General features: G+C 39.4%; 2 protein-coding genes across 2 annotated transcripts; both read left to right on the forward strand.

Annotated features, from left to right (window-relative positions):
* Positions 1–6,879: 6,879 nt before the first annotated feature.
* On the forward strand, positions 6,880–7,839 carry LOC101441888 (olfactory receptor 3A1). Its single transcript, XM_004476272.4, has one exon. The coding sequence runs from the start codon at positions 6,892–6,894 to the stop codon at positions 7,837–7,839; it is 948 nt and encodes a 315-aa protein (XP_004476329.2). The 5' UTR covers positions 6,880–6,891.
* Positions 7,840–20,691: 12,852 nt separating this feature from the next.
* On the forward strand, positions 20,692–21,645 carry LOC101446353 (olfactory receptor 3A2-like). Its single transcript, XM_004476279.4, has one exon. It carries the CDS (start codon positions 20,698–20,700, stop codon positions 21,643–21,645), a length of 948 nt encoding a protein of 315 aa, XP_004476336.2. The 5' UTR covers positions 20,692–20,697.
* The last annotated feature ends 61 nt before the right edge of the window (positions 21,646–21,706 follow it).

Genomic DNA, 21,706 nt, shown 5'->3' on the forward strand with positions numbered 1-21,706 from the left:
AGTTCCATATTTTAAGAGCTATTTATATTTTTTTAATCTGTGAAATGTTTGTTAATGCTATCTACCCATTTTTCTATGAGCTATTGGTGTTTCTTTATTTCTGAGGTAGTTCTTTTTATATAGGGGAAATTAGTCCATTATCTCATATGTGAGTTTCAAATTCTTTCCAAGTTTATTGTCTTTTAATTATGCTGATATCAATCAAGTGTATTAATTAGGGTTCAAGTAGGAAGCTGAGCCACGATGAGTATTATGGAATAGTTTTTGTTATAGGAATTAGACTTTAAACTACATTTAAAGTGAGAGAAGCAGGGGAAACAAAGATCTGGAAAAGGAGGAGAGAAAGTTTGTTGCTGACCTTTGGTGTGGTGAAAGAGTTGGGACTTGCAGGAGGGTAGGTGAGCCTAGCTGCTGGAGTGGAACTGTGCAAGGGAGCTGGGGTAGAAATCTGGAGGGTTAATGGCTTTTCATAGCTAATGCTTCTGTGATTTCATAGCAGAGCATCTGGTCACTGTTGGTCAGCAGGGCATTTATCAGGAAGAGAAGTGCTACACAGAGAAAATAAAAAAGCAAGGACCAACTGGAACCCAGCAGCACCTTTGTGTCTGTCTCTCCCCAGCTCTAACCAAAGACCACCTCCAGAGGCTAATTGCTGATGCTTTACTCTGCCTTCCAAATGCCATGCAAATTCCCCTATGACCAACCCTAAACTAGAACCATACAGGAAATGGGATTTGGGAAATGTAACTTTAGTTTAGCTAAATTGGCAGAAGTTTTGAATTTTTAACAGTTTCATAAATTTTGATTTTTACATTTTTTGTACTTTGAGAATTTTATATTAAAATTCTCCCATGTTTTATTCCTAATAATTTTATGGTTGCAGTTGTAGATTTAATCTTTGACCTGTTTAGAGTTTATTTTTGCAAAAGATATGAGGCATGGATCCAACTTTGTTTTTCCAAGAGTGCAAGATATTTCCATTAGCATTTATCAAATAATTCCATAAACATAATTTGGTATGCTTTTCTTTGGGAGCAAGAAAAAGTTAACATAGAAGGCCTGAAACTGCTATTCATAGAAAGTCCTGCTTGCCAGGATGGCTTTTGGCTGGCCTCTGGGGATTTGGATTTTTGGAAGGCTTCCTTCCACTCCCAGAACTGATCAGACTGGCTACTGTGCCTAAACTCTTTATGCAAACAAACTGGTTTATGCTGAACAACTGTTTTCTTTCAGGGAGTCTGGAATTTTGGTATATGTTAGAAGGAGCCTATATAACCAGCTCCCAATAAAAACCCTGGGTACTGAGGCTCTAATGTCCTTACCTGGTAGACAGTTCACATGTATTGTCACAATTCATTTTGGGGGAATTAAGTATGTTCTGTGACTCTCCTGGGAAAGGACTCTTGGCAGCTTGCACCTGGTTACCTCCAGATTTTGCTGCAAGCACCTTTTTTCCTTGCTGATTTTGCTTTGAATCCTTTCACCTTAATAAATTATAGCATATAGTGTGACTGTATGCTGAGTCCTGTCAGTTCTCCTAGTGGATCATCAGACCTGGGGCTGGTTTGAGGATCCCTGCCAGACTTCTGCATTCTGGTATAGTTTAAGTAACACTGAAATGACCTATATCTTGAACTTTAGGCATAATTTCCCTGTGGGGTCTTCTTGCTGTTTTTTTTCTGGGTGTAAGTGCTGAGGGAGATGGAATGGAATAAATCTTTGATAACTTTCTCTATTTTCTCTAGTGTAGTTAGCCTATCTCAATTTTTTTCAGCTCTTCTGGAATGAGTTTTTATAAATTATATTTTTATCAAATGTTATTCATTTTGTCAATTTTTTTCAAAATATTTTTGCATACATTTGAGCAAAATTACCTTTTAAGAAGCTTTTTATCTTGCAGTGTAACTGTAGTTATTTTTCTATTTTCAGTTATTATTTAGTTATTATTTTGTACTGTTGTGCTTTCTTCTTTTTGTTAATTTTTAAATTTATCAATTTCATTTTTCCTAAAAAAAGGTCTATTGAACTTCTGTTTTCCTCTTTTCTAATCAAGTTTACCCTTTTAACTTTATTGTTTTAAGTATGTCTGATCTTATTTTTTTCTATTATATTATGCTCTTTTGTTTTTATTGTTTAAAATTCTTTCACTATATAGTCTAATGCTTGCTTTATTTTGTTTTGTATGTGTTTTTCTCTGATAATTTGGAAGGTTTGTCTTAGTGGTTGCCTTTATACAATGACTTTATGTATAGTTTGATTTTATTTTTCAGTGTCCATTGACTCCCTGCTATAAGCAGTGAAGAAATTAGTGTATTTCCTTTACTTCTCCCTTTTCCTTTTCTCCTCCACATGTGATTTATTTGATTATATAACCTTAATCTTTTACTTTATACTGGTTGTGTACTCATACCTTTATTACATAATTTATCAGGTGTAAATGATAGCTTTTAACACTCAGCTGTAGAAGATGAGGAAATCAGCATTTTTATGCTTCCTTCCACTTCCTTTCTCCCTTCCCCTTCCCCTTTCTGTTTACCTTGTTAGACTTTTAAATTATTTGCATTCTACTCTATACCTATAATTTCTAACAATGTTTTAGTCTTAGTCTTATAGTTAAATATATTTAAAATACATCACAGTTTATACTATAGTTTTCCCACTTTTCTCTTTACTCACAAAAGTCTGTTAGTTATTGTTTTTTCAAGAAGGGCTAGTCTTCAACTATATTTCTTTTTTTTTATTAAAATTATTTATTTTTACAAATTACATTAAAAAAATATGAGGTCCCAATCAACCCCACCACCCCCACCCCCCACTCCCCCCACAGCAACACTCTCTCCCATCATCGTGAGACATCCATTGCACCCAGTAAGTACATCTCTGAACATCACTGCACCCCGTAAGTCAATGGTCCACATCATAGCCCACACTCTCCCACGTTCCATCCAGTGGGCCCTGGGGGGATCTACAATGTCCTGTAATTGTCCGTGAAGCACCACCCAGGACAACTCCACGTCCCGAAAACGCCTCCACATCTCATCTCTTCCTCCCATTCCCCAAACCCAGCAGCCACCATGGCTACCCTTCCCCCACCCATTCCACATTTTCTCTGTGGACATTGGATTGGTTGTGTCCATTGCACATCTATGTCAAGTGGGGGCTTAGAGTCCACATGGATACTGGATGCACTCCTCCTGCTTTCAGTTGTAGACACTCTAGGCTCCATGGTGTGGTGGTTGACCTTCTTCAACTCCATGTTAGCTGAGTGGGGTAAGTCCAATAAATCAAAGTGTAGGAGCTGAAGTCTGTTGAGGCCTGGGTGTCATATTATCAGTCCAGAGATTCAAATCCCCTAAATATATCTTAAACCCCGGCACCAACTACAATTCCAATAAAGTAGCATGCAAGTCTTGTGAAAAGAGATACCCTCTGAGTCCAATTCCATCACGCAGAAACACCAGCTCCAAAGAAGGGCCATCTGCCATGGCAGTGAACCCCATCTGCCATGACCATAGAACCTGTGGGTCTCTTTATCCCTCAAAGGAACCAATACCTGGGGTTGTATCTACTTTATCTGTCTCTTAGACTCTGCTCAATTGTGCATAAGGGCATTCCTTCTGACAACCTCTAGACTCTTTTTTAGAGACTCATAGCCTTATATTCTCATTTCTTCTTTCCATTTCCCCCTTATATTAGGTCAAACAGCATTTTGCAGTCATGTTATTATATGTAGACAGGGATATTCTGCTGATCCATATTGAACCTTTAATTCAAGGTCATTTTCTAGTTGCATCTTCAGCTGGTATGTGGTAGTGATCCCTCGGTGCCAGGGAGGCTCATCCCCGGGTGTCGTGTCCCACGTTGGGGGGAATGCACTGCATCTACATGCTGAGTTTGACTGTGAGAGTGGCCACATTTGAGTAACATGAAGGCTGTCAGGAGGAAACTCCCAGGCACAGTGCTACTCTAGGCCTTGTTCTTATTGCAGGTGTATAGGCTCAAAAGCATAGCCATTAGTATCAGGAACCCACTGTTGGGCCCTCCTTCCTTCCTGGTTCTTGCTGTTGCCCCTGGGGGACTGCCGCTGCTCCCCAGGGTCCATGACCGTGACCCCCCGGCCAGGCGCCCAGTACCCGCCCCAGCTGTTGTTTTTAATTGTTTCCACTATGAGTATATCTAGACATTACTATATACCCTGGGCATATGCCCTGTATAACTCCCTGTCAGCCATATATATCCTGTCAATAACATCCTATATCAGTATTCCTCCGCTGCCATTGTTGAACCAGTCTGTGATCCAAAACTTCCTGTAAAGTGAATCCCAACATAATGTCAGCTTCACAAGAGTCTTAGATCACCGAAATTCATATATACAAGATACAGTACTTCCCCAGATCCACCATAAAACCTTTTCCCTTCCACAGCAATAATCTTTTAGCTTATTCATATCATATTTCCTGATACTGATGTACAGATTCCGGGACAATAGCTTTCAAACAAGGTGACATCTGTGCTTAATATGTGGTCCATACTTTAAATTGTACAGTTTTCTAAATTTTTTAGTTATCCTATGTTTTGCCTTATGGTTTACATTATTAGTCTGTCGTCCCCTATATGTTTCTGGTGTAATATTACATGTTTTATATTCATCCTCGTGTACTCTCACAGAACTCCTCTCTTGCCCCCATATTTACCTTGGTTCCATCCATTTCACATCCATTTTCCCCCTCCCCTTGAGGCCCACAACGCCAGCCAATCTCCATTTCCCAAGAAGCCATGTCCAGAGATACTTGCAGCAGTATTCAGGACCTGACTTTCTCAACTGCCCTAATGCCCTGGGAGCCATCCTTTCTCACGAGAGATACAGTTCTCTCTATTTGACGGCATTAGTCCTCCCCAGGATGTGGGTCCACCCCAACTCTCACTTCTTGGGTCTCTTCCCAATGGTACAACCCACCTTGGCAAAATGAGCCTTCAGCTATTCCCCCGGAGTCCATCCCGCATCAGACCATACCCCCTGAGCATCCTAGCCAGGTGTCCCTCCTACTTATACTTTGATACGATTTTCTCAACATTTTGTTCTCAACGGACACCTGACACTCTCCCATGTTTGTATGTTGCCCCTCCCTCCCCCGAATTTTTGGACAATATTACCCCTCTTCCCATCCCCAGCCCCCCTCAAACCCACAAAGCCCCACCCAAAGGCAACCCCTTGCCCCCCTTTTTTCCCTTCTTTGTGCTCATACTTGAATGCTTGCATTGTAAGATTATCTTTATATCTGAATGATAGCCTAAATAATTACAACATTCTTGGATCATTTTTTTTTTCTTTGGGGGCATTGCAAGCATTTATCCATTATAGTTTAGCTTTGAATGGTGCTTTGGGGAACAAAATTAGATTCCAGCATAATTTCGTTCCTTTATAATTGACAATCCTTTTTGCCTGACTACCTGTTCTTTCATTTTAAAAATCATTTATATCTAGTAATATTACAATGGTATTTATCAGTGCTGGCACTTTGTATCCATTTTTCCACGGACAAGGGTGCCTTTTCAATTTGTAGAGTTGAGTGCTCTCTAATTTCTGGAAAAATTTTTATTAAATTTTGCCTTCAAGTAATTACTCTTTTCCATTATTTTAGTTTTTTCGTTGGGGACTCCAATTCTACATATGTTGGGTGTCTTTTGCCTCTCCCTATATCTATTATTTCCCCTCTCTTTCCAGTTTTGCTCATCTTCTTTAATGTCTATCTGAATTTGTATTGTTTGTGATATTTCTAAATCTGCTTTTCTTTCTGTAGTGATTTTGCCATTTAACATATTTACTGTACTCATTTAATTCATGTTTCACATCCCCATTGCCATCCATTATCTCAGCTATTGTATTTTTACTTCATCTTCTTATTTTATGTAAGCAAATATTTCACTAAGCTTTTTCCAGTTGATGTTGAAATTTTTGGTCACAATTTCCATCTGCTCCAAGGCTCCTTCTTCTGTGGAGTGAACTTCATCCCTTTTTATTAAAAAAGTATTATTTTTTCCTTCCTTTTTCTGTGGAATTCTTGTGTAGATCCTGTGCTTTTACTGTTTTGAATCCTTGAATGAAGTAAGTTTTTCCTGGACCAGCTTTTTGAAAGAGGCTTGCATGGGTAGAAGCTAAGGTCATGTTCCAGGATAGCATGAATTAATTTATGATTCAGGGTGTGGATGAGTATTTTATCCTTTGTCTGTAGTCAATGTAGATAGGTAACTATGGAACTGATAATGATGTATTTTCCTTATTCACCACCTCCAAGCTCATGTCTTATCTTTAACCTGCAAAAGAAGCTTGCCTGTGAGATTCTTTATTAAATCCTATTTCTACTTCTGGAGTCCAACTTAGGACCATGGAAGGTAATGGTGCCAAACTGTCCACCCTACTACTATTGTTACAAACGAGGATTTTTTTTTTTTCAGCAAGTGCTCTTTGTTTTAGAGAATTATACCTGTATAGGTTCTTCTGCTGTCATGGATTTCCTCTATATACTGCTTGCCACACACCTATTTGATCTCCACACTTGTGGAAGATCCAGTTTGTGGATTGGGGTTTTAGATATTTGCTAGTTTCTTTGAAGAATCTGCATTTTTATTTTTGTTTGGATCGTTTTGGGGTGGAGAGTAAATTATGCCAAGCATCTAATCACACAGTTCAGAGGTAAATGCAGTGAGATAATTGTAGTGGGAGAATTATCTAGTGTGGTATTTCCTAGGGAGTAGGAAATCCTCACTTGGGCAGGTGAGAACGTATCAGAGCGTTTGCAGTAAGAAGAGGGCTATCACTTTTTGTGGAGTAAAAAAAATAATTGAGAGGACTGATTCTTTCACTCTTTTGATGTTTCCTTGCAGGGACTCATGAAGCCAAAATCTGGGGTCAATGGAACAGTCATTACTGAGTTCATCATGCTGGGCCTGGTGGAGGCACCAGAACTGCAGCCAATTGTCTTTGTTCTCTTCCTCTTTGTCTATATGGTCACAGTTGGCGGCAACCTCAGCATTTTGGCAGCCATTTTGGTGGAACCCAAACTCCACACCCCCATGTACTTCTTCCTTGGGAACCTGTCCGTGCTGGATGTTGGGTGCATCACTGTCACTATTCCTTCAATGTTGGGTCGTCTCTTGTCCTACAGAAATACAGTTCCCTATGGAGCCTGCCTTACACAACTATTCTTCTTCCATCTCCTGGTTGGAGTTGACTGCTTCCTGTTGACAGTCATGGCCTATGACCGATTCCTGGCCATCTGCCGGCCCCTCACCTACAGTGCCCGCATGAGCCAGGCTGTCCAGAGGATATTGGTGTTTGTGTCCTGGGCTTGTGCCTTCACCAATGCATTGACTCACACTGTGGCCATCTCCACACTCAACTTCTGTGGCCCCAATGTGATCAATCACTTCTACTGTGACCTCCCACAGCTCTTCCAGCTCTCTTGCTCCAGCACCCAACTCAATGAGCTGCTGCTCTTCGGTGTGGGTTTCATAATGGCAGGTACCCCCGTGGCTCTCATTGTTACCTCCTATGCCCACGTAGGAACTGCTGTTTTACGAATCCATTCAGTGGAGGGCAGGAAGAAGGCTTTCTCCACCTGTGGCTCCCACCTCACTGTGGTTATCATATTTTATGGTTCAGGCATCTTTAACTATATGCGACTGGGTTCAGCCAAGCTTTCAGATAAGGATAAAGCTATTGGAATTTTTAACACTGTAATCAACCCCATGCTGAATCCAATTATCTACAGCCTTAGGAACCCTGATGTGCAGGGTGCACTCCGGCGGGTGCTAATGGGGAGGCGGTCACTGGCCTGAGGAGGTCTTGAATGTACTTTGCACATTGTCTCTTTCTGGACTAAGGGAGTGATTGTCGGGGTCCTGAGACCAGGACATATGGTCCATAATTGCTTTTATCTCCTTGAACATGAGGACATTTTCTGTTAGGTAATAGTTATTGTTTTCCAAAGAAGTTCTGCCTACTTACAAGCAATAGGTGTGTAGGTGTTGCCAAGCCAGTCACCCTGACAAATTACAACTTCAGTTGCTGTGTTCTTCCTTTGCTGGGTAGCTGTGAAGCCTAGGAGGCCCTGAATACTCCCAGTTTCACGTTCCCCAGGGAAGTGTGCTTTGGATTTTTATAGCCTGGGTTTCTAAATATCTCCAGCAAACTTTCTCACTGAAGCTCATATGATTCCCTCAAGATCAAGTACGGTATGTCTGCCTATAAGACATATGCCTAGAGATAAGGTTTATTTTATTTCCCCCATCAATTATCTACAAGCTGAGAAAAAGCAGCTCTTTCATTTCTTATCACACAAAGATCCCACAGAATATACAGTGGATAGAAGGGAAGCAGTATGGTCATATATTCACTAGTAACTATGGAGAGAATGATCCCTGTGTGCAGCTCCCATAATTTAAATTTAAATATTTTAAAACTCCATTAACACAGATGATATACCTTAAGATACAAAAATAAATTTTCCACACATATCCTTCCCCATATGTTTAAAATCGTTTGAAAAGATAAATATTTGTATCTAAATATTATTTCAACACTTCAAAAAACCAGAATGCTCAATATGAAATTCTGCTCCAAATTCTCACTCTTATCCCCCAAACCTCTTAGTTAAGCCAATCCATATCAATAAATGCAAATCATTTGGTGATGCCTCATCCTACTTTTCCCTTATTGGTAGGTGAGTATGGTTCTAATCTAGATCATTAGTTCATCTTGCTGCTTACCAGTCTTTAGTGTAATCATTTTTAACTGTATTGTCCTCCAACCTCCCTTTTAGGACTAACTGCCCATGTCTGACAACTCTACTATGCTGCAGATGTTTCCCAATTCATTTCCCTAAAACTTCCCTTTGCTGTGGACCTGTGGCTTGGCTTCTCCATTACCTTGGAAAGATGGAGTGAGATGAAGATAGGAGAAAGAGCATGAGCCAGTGAAGCAAAACAAGATTAGAGATGGATTTTGAGGAAAAAATGAAAATGAAAGATGGGTATTAGGGATGAATAGGATAGAATTGCAAGCATTCTAGAGCTATTGTAGAGGACCAAATAGAATCCAGAGATAAAGTGGGAGATGAAAAAGAATGGAGGAATTGAATGTCTTTGGACTTAGAGAAAAGAAATGGGGAGATAAAATTAGTGTTCAGGGATGAGAGATAGAACTTTCCATTCTATGTTGCTCAGCAATAACCAGTTCTGGTAGCCCTAATGCTATCATTGTAGTTTATCATCTCTACCAAGATGGTATCTTAACAGTTTTGCTAGAAACGTATTTTTGAAGTATATACGGGTCTTATTTTGTGTTTCTCTAAACAGAATTTACCCCTAGAATGTTAAGGAGAAGTTTATCAAATGGGAAAAAACAAGAGAAAAAGAGTGTGTGGGTGTTCCATCTGCCTATATCTCTAAAAAGTCATCAAGGTGATAAACTGCCCAGCTTAGGCTTCCTGCTTTTTGGATTATGCCTGACAACATTGTCAAAAAACACAAGGAAAAGATGGCTTTTTCCTGATCCTTTTTGAGTCACCAGAAAAACTTCAGGAATACAAGGAGTGAGCTTCCTCCAAGAGTCAACAAAACTATGGGGGAAGACTTGTGGTATGGTTCTCCCCTCAACACTTCCTCTCATCGACAAGTTCTGATACTGGGCAAGTTCTTTGTCTTTTCTAAACCGGAATTTGACAGAGGGCATGAGGCAATCTTCAAGGTTATTCCACCTCTAATGTTCTCTGATTCTACTTGACTAAATGAATAGAAAGACTGTCTCACTCTTTAAGCTAAGATAGTTACCTTTTCCACCATCAGGCCCTCTACCCACCAGCATTTAACACTTGGGTCGAACAGTGCTTTCTATTTACCTCCAAAGATCCATGTGCCTCTGGCATTTTTTCTGAGTAGTCACTTCAAGCCCCAAGGATGCTTTTGTTTTGGCATAATCACTGGGTTGAGAGGAACAACTGAGTTCAACAAAGGTATCTTAGAGAATGACTGAAGTCACTGATTTCCATCTCTCTGTCCCACCTCCAGGATCATAGTGTTCCTTTAACAATTTCGGAGATTTTTTTTTTCGCTTTTGAATTCGTTTCCTCTTCTTTATTCCAACCTGCCAATATCTTTACTACTTAGATATTCCATTTATAAATGTAATACATCATTTTATAAATGTTCAAACAATATGGAATGTCATCATTGCCCTTCAACACCATATCTACAATAATCCCATTCTTTAAAATTAATTATTGTTGATAGTTGGTGTTTAACTTTCAAGACAAGTGAAAATATACATTTTAACATATATATTCAAAATGCCACACTTTTCTGTAGTATGCTTTTCCCTTTCCATGTTAATATATAGTATAATTCTTTACATGTCAATACCTACAAATCTATCTTATCCACTTTAAAGGCTATATAATATTCTATTGTATGTATAAACTATAGTCCATTTAACCCATCCCCTACCGATGTAGTTTATTTCCTATTTTAGTAATTGCTAATAATACAGGGATTAATATTTTTATTGATATATCTTTCCATACCTCTGAAATTATTTCCTCTGCTTAAATTCATAAAATAAATTGGTATGTGTATGCTAAAATTTGGTAAGTGTTCTTCTCTCCTACATGCCAAAAAGTGTGCATCAGTTTACATCTTGATTGGCAGTGGATGAGAATGTTTGTTACCTCACATCCTTGACTTAATTTGGAATAGGTTTTTTTTAATCTTTGATAGTTGAAATATTTTGTTATTATTTAATTTGAAAATTTTTTGTTTATAGGTGTAGTTGTATAGGTTTTAAAAATGTATTTATTTATTGTATTTCTTCTTTGCAAATTGCCTTTTTTTTTGGTCCCTATAAGAATAGTTTTAGTTTTATCTTTTTCTTAATGACTGATAGAAATTCTTCATGTTTCAGGATAGTAACTCTTTGTCACAGATGTTGCAAACATGTTCCCCAATTTGCCATTAGCCTTTCAAGTTTGTTTAGGTGTCTCTTACCAAAATTAAGTTAACATTTTTATGAAGTTCGTCTTCTTTGTTTTGTGTCATGCATAGAAAAAAGAATTTTTCCATCCAAATGCTGAATAAATATTTGTCAATTATTTTTCCAGTACTTTTACACTTCTTTTAAGACAAATATTTAATGAATTTAGAGTTTATTTTTGTGCATGGCCTAACTTTCCCCCAATAATAATAATAATTGTCTGAATACCATAATATGTAAACATGATCACATATATAGTATATGTGATTTTATATGTGTAATATTACAATAAAAGCTTAACAAAAGACAAATTATCTGAACTGAGACCAGAGCTACCACACACACATACAAACAGAGTTTAAAGTTAAAACCTAGTCAAGAGAATTACCTGCTGAAACATAAGAAACAACACTAAATGTAGAAAAATAGCTGAATCTAAAATCCATACAACTTAGTATTCATGGTGTCCAGGATAAAATCCAAAATTACCCAATATATGAAGAATAAAAAAAAGAACATATTCTCTAGAGAAAAGAAAATTTATCAAGTCTGACACTGAAATGAGCTAGATGTTGGAACTAACAAAAGTTTAAAGTGGCTATTATAAGTATCCTAAATTAAGTTAAAAGAAAAATCAAACATGCTTTTAATAAATGAAAATCTCAGCGGAGAAATGGAAAATCTCAACAAGGAAATAGAAAATAAAATAGAAATCCTAGAACTGAAAAGTACAGTTTCTGAAATTAAAAAATCACTAGGTGCCTGCACCTGCGCCTGGGGAGAGCTGATGGCCCGTGCCCATGGAGAGTTGGCACAGTAAGATGAAACAACAAAGGGAGACAAGCAGATACAGAAAAACAAGCAGTAAATGGACACAGAGCAGACAGCAAGTGGCAAGGGGTCAGGGGAATAAATAAATCTTAAAAAAAGATCACTAGGACTTAGCCAAATGGACATGCCAGAAGAAAAAGTAAATAAACTTGAAGAAAGATCAAGAAAAATGATCTAAGATGAAGAACAGAGAGAAATAAGATTGAAAAAGTGAACAGAGTCCCAGAAACTGTGAGATGATATGTAAAAGTCCAATTTATGTGGAATTAAACTATCAGAAGGAGAGGAGAGAGAAAAAGGGGCAGAAAAAATATTTGAAGAAATAGTGGTCAAATTTTTTCCAAATTTGATCAAAGAAATGTGCAGTTATAAGATGCAGAAAGTGAAGAAGTCTATACCAACCTATATCATAATAAACTGCTGAAAGCCAAAGATTAATAGAAAATGTTGAAAACTGCAAACACACAATTTCTGGGAAGCAATTATTTGATTAACGTTGAGTTCTCATGAGAAACCAGAAAAAGAAGAGAGTGGAACAACACTAAATGGAATTCTACATTCAGTGAAAATATCCTTCAAGATTGAAGTTAAAATAAAGTCATTTTAAGATAAAAGAAAACTAAGAAATTTTGTCATTTGTCACCAACGAATTTTCACTACAAGAAAGTCCAAAGACATTTTGGCTGAAGAGAAATGACACCAAATGGAAACTTGGATCCTCTTTCAGCTTTAATAGGAAGATACAAACAATCCAGTAAAATGTGGGCAAAATATTTGAAAAGACATTTTACAAAAGAAGATATATAAATGTCCAGTCAGTATATGAAAGATATTCATCACTAATTATCAGAAAAATTCAAATGAAAACTACAGGGCAGTTACCACTGAGATTCTTGAAGATTCTGGTTCCTCCTCACCAGTGCATGTTTTACTCCCTGGGACCAGCTCAGCAATAGGTTTGCACGAAGGGAGGGCAATGCAGAACTGAAGAAATAAAAGGACAGAAAGAAAGACGTAAGAGAGAAATTAAAGATGGGACCAGGGGACTCAACAGCTTCTGGAACTGAGAGTCTCCACCCTGGTTTCCACATCGTATTTATTAGAAATTACAAAGCTGTAGTCATCTATGTTTATTTTCAAGGCTGCTTGTTATTAAAGCTTAGCACTGGCAATGTTAGGAACAGGCCATAACAAAGTTCAAAAGTCTCCACATGCAAATAATTTTCGTGCTGACCAGACAGCGTTCTGTCTAGTCAAGGCTGGTGTTCCTAAGCCCACACTTGTTATCTGCCTTATGGAAACATTTCAGTTTCAAGCCAAGTTCCCACATTCAAATTCAAGCTATTTTCCCACACTTAGTAAAAGGAATATATATTCCCAGGGAATATAACCAGAACGTGATGCTTCTGATCTCACATAATTTTCCTACTTCCCTAATCCTTCTTATGCCTTCCTCAATATGGCACCTCCACTTCATTTACTCTTCTTGACCAAGCTTTGAGAAGACATCTTAGCAGTTTATTAGGATGGGCTCCAGGCGTCTTTGCCAGGATGCATTATCCTCTGTCTGAGAAAAGTACTCCCATGTCAATTAACTCACCCTATTTGGCCTTTTCCCACCCCCGTTCCCTTGGTCTTCACAACTCACTCCAACTGTGCTCCTCTAAGAACTGGAGGAATTGTTAATCCCTATTGCTGCTGTAAAAAAATCACCACAAAATTAATGGCTTAAAACAATAGAAATTTATTCTTTTATGGTTCTGGAGACCAAAATTCCAGAATGAGTCTTATAGGGCTAACCTCAATGTGTCAGCAGGGCTGGTTCCTTCCAGCAGATCCAGAGGAGAATCCATTGTCTCTTCCAGGTTCTGATGGCTGCTGGCATTCCTTGGCTGGTGGCCACATCACTCTGCTCTCTTCTTCCATTGTCACTTGCCTTCTCTTCTGTAGTAAAATATCCCTTTCTCTCTTGTATAAGGCACTTATGATTATATTGGGTCCATCTAGACAATCCAGTATAACATATCCCCATCTCAAAGCCCTTAACCTAATCATAAATGCAATGTCCCCTTTTCCATATAATGTAACATTCACACATTCCAGGGATTAGGAACTGTGTATATCAGTGGGCTATTATTCAGCGTACCACAGCAAAGTAGGTGAATTCTTTTCAGTGAGTAAGCTATTTTTTCTTGGGTCAGAGATAAGATTTCCTTTTTCAAACTATGCTGAGACTTGATTTTAGTTATTCTGGAGGCAGGAGGGGAGGCAGAAGATGTTCTTGAGGAGGACAAGAATCATCTTGAGAAGCATTTGCTTTATATGAGGGCTTTTCATGGACTTAAGGAAAAATTAGGCAATGGGAAAGAGATGCTTTAGTCCATCATGGAAGTTCAGGGGAATCTGCGAGTTCAACATTCTCAATCTCTTTCACTCAAATATCCCTATCTCAGAGCTTAGGGTCTTGCTCCTTTCTCTCAGGAATCTGACTTTAGCTTAGGAGACCTGCCTATGCTGCACTTTCAGTCTCCTGATTTTCAACATTGTCAACACAATAGCTGCAGATTACCTTCTAATTAAATGTTGCCATAGAAATCTGGCTTTCACAACATACCCTGAGGTGATATTCGGCTGACCTGAGCTTATCATTCTGCTTCTTTAAAGCCTTCCAAAATAGTTAATAAAAGCCACCCCTTATTCCTAAAACTTCATAAATTCTTTAATTATCATTGGGGATTGAATCATGTCTTGCACAGAAGGCACCAAAGTCATTTTCAGATCCCAACCCCTGGTCCTGTGAGTATGAACCCATTTATAAATAGGATCTTTGAAGATGTTGTTAGTTAAGGTGTGCTTAAACCAAATGAGGGTGTGCCTTCATCCAATAAGGCTGAAGTCCTTGTAAGCAAAGGAAATTGGATATGGAAGAGAAGCCACAGGGAGCAGCCAGAAGCTGGAAGTCAATGAAAGAGAGGAGAAATGATGGCACCAAGTGCATTGCCATGTGATAGAAAAGCCAAAGACTAAAGATCACAGGCAGTCAGTCCCAGAATGTCAGTCTTCAGGAAGAAAGCATGACCTTGCTGATGCCTCAATGCTGGACTTAGACTAGCCTCAAAACCATGAGCCAATAAATTCCCACTGCTTAAGCCAACTTATTGTATGGTATTTTTTTTAGCAATTAGGAAACTAATATACCATGTTTTTCATAACACTAGTGTGGTGGAGTTAACACATTGCCCAGTGTTTCACCTTCCACCTATACCTCATCCCAATCTACCATAAGTAAGTTATGATGCTATCACATGCTAGGGGTTATCACTGACTTACTCCAAGAAATGGTGAATGACTCAGTTCCAGAACTCCTTCTGGAGAATCTGCTTTTTAGGACCACTCCCAGTACCACCTGTCTTAATTGGATTTTCCCAAAGCATGCACAAGATGTGTGTGTGGTTTATAGGGAAGTGATCTCACAAAGCAGATAATTTATTTGGAAGATGGTCCCAGAGAGCAAGGTTGAGGTTATGAAAAGAGTGAAACAGAGAAGGAAGACATATTCTTGACTGAGAGGTGCGTTTCCAAAGTCACTTTCATGGACAACAGAAGTTTGATTGTGTGAGAGCATATAGAGTGCCTCTCACAATTGACTGAAGAAAGGAAGATGGAAAGATGAGCATTCATAAGCCAGAGCTTCCAATATGTCTTCCTCCATCTACTTCATAGAATGACTCTTACTTCATTTAATCTTCATTTAATGCTGTGTGCAAGAGGATATTCTCATTTCACAGATGAGGAAACTGAGGCCTAAAGGAGTTTAGCAGCTTGTCAAAAGTCAAATCACTAATAACCTTAGGAGAGGGCCTGTCTACAGTGCCTTTTCTGCTGTACAAGGTTTCCCTGATGAAAGAGAGACACCTCTCTCTTGGGGAAGGGGCACTGGGTGAGTGATTAATGTGGGTATAAGAGCCAGAGGAACACATTCCTCAAACTTCCCACATCCTCTGTTCATTAATGTGTGAACCTCACAAGGACTCTTGATTTCTAAAGGCCTGGCCTAGAAAATCATATTGATAGGCAGTGTCCCAGGAGTCCTAGCACAATACAGACCCCTACTACCACTCCCAGAATTGTTATGGGATCCTCAAGAGGCAGGTCCTAAGGGAGAAAGCATCACTCCTGAGAACTCATTAGTAAACTGAGTTTGAAGAAAGCTCGCCCTATTATCTTTCTTCTGGGACCTCCCCCTAATTCCAGGTCCAAGGCAAATCTGGGAATTGGTTTATATCTGTTTAAAGGCCCTGCTTGGGATTGACATCTGGAAAGAAACCTCCTCCCTTAGGAAACTCATTTCTAGTTCCAAATTCACCTCTATTCTCCCTGGTGACTTTGGGGATATGGAGAAGTCCTCTAGACCTCAGTGATCCAGCCATTAATGGAGCTTACATCATATGCTCTCTACTTGCCCACAAAGCCAAGGATTGAGACAAAGCCTTTTTTGAGAAAGTCTAAAGTATCAGGACGTGTGAGACATCATTCCAATATTTATGAAGGGCCTGAGTTGTTTACTTTCCTTGTCTGTCTTCTCTCTTTCCTTGAAGGCTAATTTCTGAGGTTCCCAGGAGTAACAATGTGGTGAAGATAGGCTATGATAGAGAAGATATACACTTATTTGCCCACTCATTTTTTAGAAGTATAGCCCTTACTTGCTTTAGGGTGCTTAACTGGGTTTGCCGAGCTCCTCATCTTTCCTGAAGAGATCTCACTGGCTTCTATGCCCATTCCAGGGTGAGTCATCTTGTGGTTCTTTCTTCTGCTCTTATAAAACCAAGAAGGGGTTTTTACTACTAGTACCTCGAACTTGACTCTAAACATAATATAACTGATGCCCCTGAAGGGAAAAAAAAAATAGTGGGAGAGCTGGGACTATAGCCCAGAGGTCCTGGCTCCTTCTCCTTAGTCTATGCTCCCCGCCCCCCCACCCCCCCGGATGAAACTGCTTTCTTTACTCCTAGGGGTGAGTATGAGAGGCTCACTGAGTCTAGTTCCCTACCAGAACCCAATCCATCAGGTATCCCTGAACCTTCACTCTAGTCGGAAGGCTTTGCTGAGTCTTTTCATCTTCTGGAACATGAGGGTCTGGTTGGAGTTCCAGAGTAGGGAGTAGCCTCTGCTTGGTAAGGAGAACCTGGGGTTCTTATGAACATTGGGATTGATAATGTCGGAAGACCTCCTCAGTAAAGGGTGTCCCGGTGACTGTCAGGCACTCTGGATGTCTCTGGATTATCAGAGTTATCCCAGAATTCCAGTGATTTTAATCAAGCTGCACCTCTAGCCACCTGAGGATGAGACAGCAGCTGTTTCCCTGTTCTCCTATCCCTGACTATGACTTACTTATCTGTAAGGTGTACCCTCCTAAAGGCCGGATTCTTTAAGGCAGTTTACATGGAATGAGACCTCTCAGCCTAAGGATTGTTAAAGTTGCCTGCTCTTTCCCACGAAAACAGAGAAGCAGGAGCCCCTGCAGCAAACTTGCACCATGCACTTGCCCCTACATCATACTAATCCACAGAAGTCTAACTCAAATTCTATGTCCTGAAAGTCATCCATGATAACTCCAATTCATACTGATGCTCTCTTTCTCTGAAATCCTATGGACATTTTAATCATTTATTTAAGTACAAAATATTGAGTACCTACTATGTGCAAAGTAAAGTATTATGGTAAGGACTGTTATTAAGAAAATGAATCAAACATGTATTCTTTCTTTAAGTTGATTACAGTGAAATAGGGGAGATATACTCTATAAAGAAATGACTTGAAGGTAAACAGTAATAAGTTCTATGCAATAATGTGTAGTGGGAGTTTAGGGGAGAGAAGGAGATTATGTTTTTTCAAGATGGGGAAGTTTTAAGGAAGGCCAACATTTGAGTCAAATCTTGAAATATTGGGGCATGTGAAACTGGAGGAAAACCATCACAGGTAGAGCAAGTATGAGCAAGAAATGGAAAATTGCAGGGACACACTCTAATAGCTTGTATTAAAATGGACCCAGGGGAGAAAACAGGGTGTAATCATTCTTTACTATAATGTATTTAGAGAGCTGTTATCTACCCACTGATTTGTCTAACAGCAAAGCATTTATTAATTGCCAGTTTCATCACTGATGCTCCCCCCACTCAAATATCACATCATCTTAGAATTTTAAGAAGTTCTCAGGGATTGCCACATCCAATTTCTCACCCATGTGGTATCCCCTCTGCAGCTGCTCAAAGGCATGAACACATACCATGGAGACCTTGTTTGGGAGGTTGGTGACTGAGGTATCCTCAAATTGGATGTATCTTTCTGTAGGAATAGAGTCAATGAAATGAATGCTAACCACGTGAAAGTGTGGCTTAGGCTATATTTACTGCCTTGACTTTAATGTTAGGTGGAGGGGTCTTTCTAGAAGAGCTCTGAATAACCTGGTAGGCCTGGTTGCTTTTTGTCCTGGAAGGAAAAAAGTAATAAAGAGGGAAGCAAGAAGCCATCAGCAGTCCTCCCAAGAAACAAAGATGCCAGGGTTTTCTGTCCTAGCTGGACCTTAGAATCACCTGGGAAGTTTTAATAGCACACCCATGCCTAGGTGCCATTCAAACCCAATTAAATCAATTCTTGGTGATGAGGTCTGAACATCAGTACTTTCTTCTTCGGGCTTCTCAGGTGATTCCAATAATTATCCAGGTGGAAACTATAGTGTAAGAGAGGGTCAGGAATTGAAGCTGAGAATATAGACCACCAGAACTTTGTAAGATATCTTAAATTTCTATAACTTTTTTGTTTGTCATCTTTTAAACTTTTGTCTTTTCTCCCTTCAGAATTATCTATAAAAGTAAAATGAGAAAAGCCCTTGTCTTAAATATTAATGTAATATGTGATAAAGTATAATATGTAACAACCTAAATATATACACACACATTATTCTTGATTCCCTCTCAAACTTTGTCTCTATATCCCTTATTTCTAATTATATGTCTGTCTCCTTTGTGTTGGTACCAGTTACTATCTTTTTTCTAATTGTGTATTATACCTCCACTTTTTGCCTGACTTATGTCCTCATTTTTCATCTTCTTCTGATGTCTTGAAATTTCTCCCTTAGTTCTTGTATTTCTGCCATGTGCTTTTGTAATATAGAGGTGACTGCTTTATTATATGTTTAAGTTCATGTTAATTTTTCCCACAGTATTCAGCACCAGTTTTCTTCTGGAAAATTTGGAAACTACCATATGTTTTTCCTGTTTTTCCTCCTTGCTGCCCAGTCCCATATATGTTTTCTTGTAGTATCTTTGAATGTATTTTGTATTGGTTCCTTTTTGAAGTCTAAATGAGATGAAAGGTTTCTGGGTCAGTTTTTTTTTTTGTGTGTGTGAGTTTTGTTTGGGAAAGGAGCATGCCCTGTGATTCATGATTATGAGTACTTTGAGCCTTTAGTTCTCTAGAGTCAATGCTGAAAGGCAGCTGTAGAACTACTTGTAATACAAATAACTTGCCTCTACACCCTCACCTAAAGACCAAAAAAGAGCTTGCCTGAATGAATTCTCATTCAGCCCTGCATTCTCTGCTTCTAGTATTCAAACTGAGACCAGAGAAGGCAATACCACCAATCTATGTACTCAATTTCCATTTTTAAGACAAGATATATTTTGACATGGTGATCATATTCGCAGACACTTATATCAGTCATAATATGAATTACTAGAGCCTCTGTGATTGCTGGGACCTCAATACTTCTGCCCCTGCATTTCACTGCCCTAGCTCAGGCCATCAGCACTATTTCCCTTCTGTTAGAGTTCCCCACTGAACAACTGTTTCTTATCCTCTGATTCTAGTCTGTTTTATTCAGGGAATGAAGCTCTAGTTCTGTTTATCCATGGGCAACAGAGAGACTTAGATGTTTTTGTTCAGGATCTTAATATAAAATTTAAAATACTTTATTTGATCTGGCTTTCTAAATACTTGCCTGCTTCATTTCGGCATCTCTTCTTAGAGCCATTGACTGATCTATCATGCCTGAGTCAAGAGCAAGTGAAGACCAGTGGCTTTCCAATGCAGAATTTCAACTGTACCTGGCAGCAAACCATAGACCATGCTTCCAACTTTTATTTTAGAGATGGATAGCAGACAATATAAAATAATAAATAATTTTAAATTCAGCTTTTATTCAAAGTCCAGAGTAGGGACTTCATTAATAAGACACAAGCAATTTATTGAACATACAATTTTTCATTTATTACTGCATATGTCCCTCACCTTGGAGAAATTTACTTGGCTGGTATTTCCAATAACTATCAAATGAGTGTCTTCTCTCTGATTCTTGCCATACCCTCACTTGATCTGCACTATTTCTAAAAGCCTTGAAACCTAGGTTATGTTTCCAAATGCATTCTACTTTCTATGCAAATACAATTGATATTTCTCTTTTGAAATCTGCTTATTGGTTTGGGGTGATTTCTCAGAGAAAAATGGAGAAATTCCATCTTAATCTTCCTACATTCAAGAAAGAAGTCTTCTTTTATCTCAACATATTTTCCTGAGCATTTTGACACTTTCAGCTAGGAGAAGGTGGTAGGGACAAGGTGGAGAGGCATTGGGCATCTCTGTTGAAAGCAGGGTAAAGATACTGAGGTGATGGAGGACACCCATGGGTGAGTTGTGTCCTGGAGAGTAGGGAAATCTTCACCTGAACAGCTGGGAATTTATCATAGGGCTTTGCACAGAGAGAGCTTGAAACATATATGTTGAGCAAATGAATTGAGTGGACTCATGCTTCTCCTGTTGGGACATTTTTCTTACAGGGAATCATGGAGCCAGAGGTTAAGACCAACAGCACAGCAGTTACTGAGTTCATTCTTCTGGGATTCGCAGAAACAGAAAGGATGCAATCTGTGCTTTTTGTTCTCTTCCTCTTGACGTACATGGTCACAATTGGGGGCAACCTCAGCATTTTGGCAGCCATCTTGGTGGAGCCCAAACTCCACACCCCCATGTACTTCTTTCTTGGGAATCTATCAGCGCTGGATGCTGGATGTATCACTGTCACTGTTCCTTCAATGTTAGGTCGGCTCCTGTCCCACAAGCGTGCAATTTCCTATGAGGCTTGCATCTCCCAGCTCTTCTTTTTCCATATTCTGGGTGGAACAGACTGCTTCCTGCTAACAGCCATGGCCTATGACCGATTCCTGGCCATCTGCCGGCCCCTCACCTACAGCACTCGCATGAGCCAGGCAGTCCAGAGGACACTAGTGGCTGTGTGCTGGGCTTGTGCCCTCACCAATGCACTGACACACACTATTGCCCTAAATGCCCTCAACTTCTGTGGTCCCAATGAGGTCAATCACTTCTACTGTGACCTCCCACAGCTCTTTCAGCTCTCCTGCTCCAGCACAAAACTCAATGAACTGCTGCTCTTTGGTCTGGGTTTCATAATGACGGGTGCCCCTGTGGTTCTAATCATCACTTCCTACATCCACGTGGCATCTGCAGTTCTACGAATCCACTCAGTGGAGGGCAGGAAAAAAGCTTTCTCTACCTGTGGCTCCCATCTCACCGTGGTTTGCCTATTCTATGGAATAGGTATCTTTAACTATATGCGCCTAGGATCAGAGGAGGCTTCAGACAAAGATAAAGGGGTTGGGGTTTTTATCAGTGTTATCAACCCCATGCTGAATCCACTCATCTACAGCCTCAGAAACCCAGATGTGCAGGGTGCCCTAAGGCGGGTAATTGTGGGGAGATCACCATTGCAGTGAGAGATGATGGAATCTCTTATTTCCTGCCTTTTCATGGGAATAAGACGTATGTCCCGTGAGG

Source organism: Dasypus novemcinctus, chromosome 21, assembly GCF_030445035.2.
Source record: "Dasypus novemcinctus isolate mDasNov1 chromosome 21, mDasNov1.1.hap2, whole genome shotgun sequence".
Classification (NCBI taxonomy): Eukaryota; Metazoa; Chordata; class Mammalia; order Cingulata; family Dasypodidae; genus Dasypus; species Dasypus novemcinctus.